The 7,206-nt window shown below is 60.6% G+C and overlaps 1 protein-coding gene across 1 annotated transcript in view; it reads right to left on the minus strand.

Moving 5' to 3' along the window:
- UROC1 (urocanate hydratase 1) overlaps positions 1–6,987 on the minus strand; it is a 28,080-nt gene extending 21,093 nt beyond the window's left edge. The window contains exons 1-2 of the mRNA XM_010998226.3: positions 6,797–6,987; positions 169–299 (exon numbers count right to left, since the gene is read on the minus strand). Of these exons, the coding sequence (XP_010996528.3) occupies positions 169–299; positions 6,797–6,922 (257 nt within the window). The 5' untranslated portion in view covers positions 6,923–6,987. The remainder of the gene's footprint in view (positions 1–168; positions 300–6,796) is intronic.
- Positions 6,988–7,206: the final 219 nt, after the last annotated feature.

The raw sequence follows: 7,206 nt of genomic DNA on the forward strand, positions 1-7,206 counted from the left end.
GGCAGCATCTCCTGGGGGCGTGAGGAGGGCAGATCCTTCTGCCTGGAGCTGGCTGCAGCCCCAAGCCTGGCCCATGTCGCGGGCTTGGCCGTTCTGGGGTGGACAGCCCAGCCCCCCGCCCCCGTTTCCTGACCCCACGTGGTTCCCCAGGAGCCCACCTGCACCCACCTCATCTCCATGTCGGGACAGAACCGGTACATGTAGATGTGCCCGTACAGTCGCAGCTCCTGGGCGAACTCGGGGGCCAGCAGCTCCTGGATGTCCGGGGGGAAGTACCGGAGGGCATTCCTCAGTGCCAGCTGCAGGAGGAGAGCCGTGAGTGCAGCAGGGGTGCAGGCTCCAGGCCAGGATCAAGATGCTTCCACGATGGGTCATCCTCCCTCCCCACCGGTGTGCCTCTGTTCTACTCAGAAACCTTTGGCCCTGCCCAGAGATGGCCCAGTTCTCACCTAGGCCTGTCTACAATGTCACCTCTTTCAGGAAGCCTTCCCTGATTGCCCTTCCTGCTTCATGTAGGCAGCCCTCAAGTCTCTCCCTCTTTTGTTCCCCATGGGCCAGGCTGCTTGGCCACAGGGAAGGACCAGAGAGGGGCCTGCCCTGAGTCTTGTGACCGCAGGAGGGTGCAGACTCCGGGGGAGGAAAGCAGGCGTGCGGGGCCACAGCACCTTGTGCCAGGGCAGAGCAGCCCCCAGATCGGCCAGTAGCCTCAGGCAGTGAGGTGCCCTGGATGCCAAGGGCAGAGGGCTAGGAGGAGGAGGGCAGCCCGCCCCGTGTGCCCTGAGGTCCAGCGCTTCATGACAAGGGTGTCACTGAGGGCCTCAGGCTGGTGGGGCGGGAGGGGAGGGTGAGACGGATGATGAGGGAAACACTGGCTCAGGGTCCCGAGAGCTGGAGACAGTTTGCCCAGAACAGCCTCTTCAGTTTTCATGTGGAATAAAAGCACAAAATCCCTCCTCCCTTAGAAAACACCGACCAGAAACACAGCGTCTCCCTTGAGAGGTGGCTTGGCATATGCCCCGGCGGGAGGTTCTCAGTCACCCGGAGGCTGGCCCACCCCGAAGTCCCTGGTGTGTGGTTCTGGGTTCCCAGGGGCTGCCGCTGCCGACCCGGGGACCCCCCTCTGGGAACCGCTGCGGGAGGGCAGCAGCCGGCTGATTCTCCTGTCCCCGGGGCTGCGTGGGAGGGGCCCACCAGAAAGGACACACTGCAACTGCAGGGAAGGTGTGCAGCCAGGAGTCAGGAGAGCCGGGCCCTCCACAGTCTGGCTGGGGCCTGGGGTCCGGCTGCTCTCTGCGCCTGCCACAGCTCGACGGTGCAGCTGCTAATCCGATCTTGCCAAGCAAAACCGAACATTTATGGAAAAGTTCCAAAAGCAACACCTCACACAGGCACACGTGCTCCACTCGAGGCCTAACCCTACGTCGTGGGTCCCAACGTGTTCTGCTGAACTCTGGCTCCCTTGAGTTCACTTTCTAGGAAACGCTAGTTCCAACCCCCGCCCCACGTCGCAGCCCACAGAGAGGCGGCAGCTGCGGCCTGACCACCGGGATCCCCGTCCTCACGTGTGCGTGTCCCGGAGGCGCCGGACGGAAGGCGGCCCGTGCGAGTGCTGGTGCAGCGCTGGGCAGGGGTGCCCACGCCGCAAACACACAGTGAAGTCTCCCGTCAAAATGAACCGTCCTTACACTGTGTCCGTGCACAGAGCTGGTGGAACGTCTCAGCCATTCCACGAAATGCCTTAAAAGGCCCTGAAACTCCACGGCTTCCAGCACGAAGTGCTTCTGCTCGTGCACCACAAACGCAGAGGGGCGCCAGCGACTCCCCGAACCCACAACGCAGCACAGAACTCCATTTGCCACATCCCCCCTCGTGTAAGACCCCATTTTAGGACCACTGGATTCCTCCTTATCCCTGAAATTCAGTGAGTCAGCCTGGGTACGGCTTCACGCCAACCATCCTACATCAGAGTTTCTGTTTTCACTTCTGATGGTAAACTCTTTTTATCTGCAATTTCATGTTTTCACTAGTTCAGGAAAGTTGTCTTCTATATTTTTGTTCAGTAACTTTCTCTTCTGTGTCTAAAGTTTCGTGAGAGGTATGCAGCAGATAGTTCTTGAGCGAAAGAATTTAAAAGAAGCAGCTCTTTGCCAGCCTGGATTCAATACTCCAAGCTCTGAACAGGGGCCATTCTCAGCGTTACGATGAGGTGGAGCTCGGACAGGCTGTGTGACGTGCTGGGGTCCTGTGGCCACCCCGGACGAGGCCCAGGTGCCCCAAGGCCCCGGCAGTCTCGGCAGAGAAGGGTCAGCAAGGGCAGGCCAGGTGGGTGATGGGGGTGGTCTCTGTATGCGCAGGGACAGCAGGGTCTGCCCAGCCCTGCCGACCAGCAGGTGTGCAAGCTCGGGCAGGCCCCGCCTGTTTCCTCATCCAAAGACCCCCAAGCCAGAACCCGCCCCCCAGCCTTGCTGCTCCCTTGCTCAAAGGTCTTCAGTTTATTCTAAAGCACCGCCAGGCAGAGCCTGTGGGGCCGACTTGGGAATTCAGCCCCGGTGGCCAGCTGGCCGGCAGTGATTGCACAGGACCCCACGGCTTGGCCGACTCCAGAGGGTCTGCTCTGCAGCACGGAGGATGCAGACACAGGTTTTCCTCGGTGAGAGTGCGGCCTGTGGGTCACATAATGCGTGTTGCTAGCGGGCCTTACTGGCAAAATCGGACGTACTCAAGGCACATACATTGGACAGAAATTCTAGACACCCCTTCCCCTCCCCTGCCTTGACTTACGGCATGAGGATCTGACAAGCTCAGTGGCCTGCACCCTTAGGGCCAGGGAATTGTTTCACAAAAGTCCGGTGTGCAGCCCGGGGTCGGGGGAGAGTTCTGGGTGCCTGATGGTCCAGTGGAGAGAATAAAGGCCCCTGAAGATGTCCACGCCCTGCACCCCGGGACCTGTGAACACGTAACGTCACACAGCTAGAGAGACTTTGCAGATGTGATTCAGGTAAGGATTTTGAGATGGGAGGCGATCCTACGTGACCCAGGTCAGCCCTGCAGCATCCCAAGTGTCCTCATAAGAGGAGAGCTGAGGGATTGGGACTTGCTGCACTGCTGGCTTTGGAGACAGAGGGCCCAGGAGCCCAGGAGCGCAGGCGCCTCTGGAGCCCAGAAAGGCGAGCGGAGGGCTGTCCTCTCAAGCCTCCTGGGGAGCCAGCCTGCTGCAACATTTTTAACTTGACCTTCCATCATATATTTAATTCTACTAAAAATGAGTTACAGGCATTTAAAACATGTAAACCCAAACCAGGACACTCCTGATCTGCGAGGCCTGTGCGCCAGCGTGAGAGTCACGAGGCAGCGGCACATGAGCAGAGGAACCGCCGCTTCCTGCGTCTGCACGAGCCTTCTTGCTCTTAGCCCAGTGAAGCCCATTTCAGGTTTCCTGCGCTCGGGGTTGTAAGGGAGCAAATCTGTGCCGGTTTAAAGCCACTGCCGTTGTGGGGATTTGTCAGCAGCGACAGGGCACTAAGAAGATGGCGAGAATCACGTCGCTTCTGCTGCGAGAACACCTTTCCTGCCTGGTGGCTGGTAACCGAGGCCACCAGCCCGCGACCTGGAGTGGCTCACAGGGCAGGGGTGCTTGTGTGTGTGTCAGAGAGAGAGAGACTGACAGACAGACAGACAGAGGATGTGGCCTGCGCCTTTTGTTCTAACCTGGCAGGGAGCTAGAAGTTTCTGACTGTCACTGTTTCTGCCAAGAACGATGGCTCTGTCTGAATTACCTGCACCCTCCTGTGCCCTTGCCGGAACTGCAGCCAGGCTTCCTGGGTCCAAACCGTGGGTCAGGCTCCTCTGGCCGGGGCGGGCAGCCTCCCCAGAGGCTGTTGCCTCTGCGCCCAGGTCTCCACACCTCAGTCTGTACCGGGGTCTGCCCCACACATGCTTGCCTCGCCTCTCAGGACTTCAGTCTCCTCTTCCGAACAGGTGGCCCCTGCCCCCTAGGGCCATCTTGGGGACCGGGTGAACCGACGGGCTAAGCACCGTGCTTGGCACACACGGCTCCCAGAACGACCGTCTCCCACACTCACGGCCTCGTCCTTCCAGCCGGGCCTCTGTCCACCCTGCCCACCTAGGAACCTGCACTCTCCACGGGCAGTGCTGTTAAGAGACAGGTCACGCCCAACTCAGGGACCATCATGAGCTCCTTGTTATGCACCTGATAAAGTGCACACTGGCTGGCGTCCAGGCCCCTCAGTAACCAGGTGGGCCTGGCTCTGCAAGGTCCACACCCAGCGTGGGCCTACGTGGGGCCTCCTCCTCCCCAATTTACTCTGCACAAGCCCTCTCTGCATCTTCACTCACTGCCTCCCGCTGGCTCCAAAGGGCCTCCCCTCTCAGATTTCTCAGTCTGGAAACCTTGCCCACGGTGCCAAGGACAGCTCCTCTAAGAAGCCTTCCTGGGTTTCTCCTGCCTGCTAAACTCTGGTAGGGTATTCATTTGGGCACTTAGCATGTAGTCTTGTTCATCCACTCAACAAACAACTCTGGCATCAATGAAGACCCAGGAACGAGCTCAACAGAGCCCCACCCTCCAGAAGCTCAGGGGCTGTGTTAGCAGTGACGGGAGGTCTTCAGATCTGGGGTCTGATGTGCAGTGCAGCCCCTGCAGGCGGGGCACGGTTTGGGGAAACACCACTAAGAGAAACTGCACGCGGGGGAGCGAGGACACAAGACACCGCTAACAGGCCCAGCTCGCGTGTGACAGGACGAGCTTCCCTCTGCTCTGCAGAAGCCGCTGCTGTGGACACAGCCCCGGAGGCTTCCAGCCAGGCCACGCCCTGTGCTGACCTACAGAAGAGCGAAGGGCGAAGCAGTGCTCGACCACCCAAACCACGAAGCACCCGCAGCAGCTCGAAGACGGGGGCGGCTCCAAGGGCGCCGGGGAGGACAGTCTCAAAAGAAAGTCCCATTTCCACTTTCAGAAGGACACACACACCTTGTGCGCACACGGAACGCCTCTGGAAGGAGACGCCAAAGCCAGTGATAGAACTCGGAACATTTCACTTGCTTATCTTTTAAAATTACCTAGAAAAGTTTATGCCAAAATTCAAAGAGATGTTTACACAAAAACATCAGAAACAAGGGAAGAGTAAGGCCACCAGCTGAGGAGGCCGAGGGGCCTGGGGCCGTCTCGGAAGAGCCCCCGCGATTCTCTCCGGGAGGAAGGGCCTCATGCAGATCCCTCTGGGATGGGACGCGGGGCTTCGGACATCGGCCAATTCTCCGCCCCCGGCTGGGTGTTCTACATTCGGCTTGGCCCTGACGCTGCCGCCCGGCCCCACACCGCAGGTCAGGGGCTCAGTCCCACGGGATGTGCCCACTCAGTCGCCCATCACACGCCCAGGTTGACACTGCGCTTCTGACAAAGAGGGTCCTACACCCCTCCTCAGGTCAGTAACTTGCTAGAACGGCTCTTGGACGCAGGGAAACACTTCTGCTGGTTTATTCTAGAGTAACCGGCGAGCTGCCCGAGAAAGGGGGGTGCAGGGGGACGGGGGAAGCCTAGAAGCCCCGACCCTGCAGACTGGGGGTTCTGGAGGCTTCCTCACGAAGGATGATTGATCGTTAACTCCACTTCCAGCCCCTCTCCCCTCTCTGGAGGATGGGGTGGGGTTGAAAGTTCCAACTTCTAATCACAGCTTGGTTCTTCCAGTGACCAGCCCCCACCAGGAGCCGTCCAGAGTGGCCTCCTGTCACCCAGGAAATTCCAACAGATTTAGGAGCCCTGTGTCAGGAACCCGGGTCAAAGACCGAATCTCAGCAGGAAGGAAGCGGGGCAGAGATGGACACACATGTCTTGTTCCTGCACAGGCCCCTGCAAACGGAAGGTGCGGCCCCTCCACCAGGATGCAGCTTGAAGCCCCCAGACCGCAAGTCACCCGCTCCCAGGGCCACCTGTGTCCTGCTGGTCACACCACCAGCCATTAGGGTGTCACCGGAGCCCTCTGGGCCCTCGCGGCCAAAGGTCGATGTGCTGACGCCCAGCAGGAAGGTGCCCAGGGGGTGGACACACTGACCTCTGCTCGACCAGGCCGAGCTGGGCCCCGTGCCCTCCCCTCTGTGGGAGGTGCTGGCTGCAGGCCAGGCGGCCGCAGGAAGGGCAGCGTCTCCTTCTGGGTGGCCGCCTGGCCTCTGGGGGATCCCTCTTCCAGTCTCCCCGCTTGCTTGGATCCCTGCTTTCCCCAAGTGTTCTTGAAATCCCCAAGGAGTCTTTAGAGCACAAAAGTGGGAGAAAGCTATTCGCCCCAACTTTTTTCCAGCTGGTCTCCTGAACACTTGTGTGTAATTATTTTCCTCCCTGCTGACCAGGGAGATGGTCAGTGACCTGCCCGGTGCCAGCTGGCCGTCTTCCTGGCCCATCTCCTACAAGTAGGGACACCTGGCCTGCTCCCCCCAGCACACCTGCCCTCCCTCTGCAGGGCTGCAGCCACGGAGCCGCAGACGCAGGTAGATTGGGACTGACGGCTGGGGGCAGCCCCCAGCCTCCACTTCCCGGCTGGGTGACCTTGAGCCTCAGGGTCCATCCCCATCAGGAAATGGGGGCTGGAGTCCTACACCCCAGGGTGCACTGGGGAGAGAATGAAGGGTTTTGGGTCCCCATCCCACGGTCTCCCCCACTGGGGGCTCGCTGAGGCCAGGGGGTGGGGGGAGGTGGAGCAGGAGGTGGGGAAGTCCCCCCCAGACTCCCCAGTAGGCACCCAGAGGACAGATGGCCCCACGGGAATGGGGCCCAACCTCTTACTTGCTCCTCTGCAGGGCTGAGGCCAGGGGTTCGGACTGGGGCGTGGGGCACCCCAGGCCAGCGTCCACGGTTCTCTGGGAGGGGCCGCAGGGGCAGGCCGGAGCACAGTGCCTGGAGGCTGGACATGTCAGACTGAGACCAGGGCGAAGCCTGCTCTGTGAGGAGGCCACGGAGAGACTCGGCAGCCAAGGTCCAGCTGGGCGGGGTCCTCGGGCTCCAGGGCCACCTCCTCCAGCCCCTCATTGGGCCCCAGGCCTCCAGAAGGAGCCACGTGTAGGTCAGAGGGTCACAGGCCCCCAGGCTGGCCACCTGCAGTGCTGACCTGGGGGGCCGACCTCTGGGGAGAGGCCGGCTTCACCCCTGTGACGACTGGGTGAGCATCTGTTTGTCCTGTTAGAGAGGCATCGGCC

Source organism: Camelus dromedarius, chromosome 17, assembly GCF_036321535.1.
Source record: "Camelus dromedarius isolate mCamDro1 chromosome 17, mCamDro1.pat, whole genome shotgun sequence".
NCBI classification, from domain to species: domain Eukaryota; kingdom Metazoa; phylum Chordata; class Mammalia; order Artiodactyla; family Camelidae; genus Camelus; species Camelus dromedarius.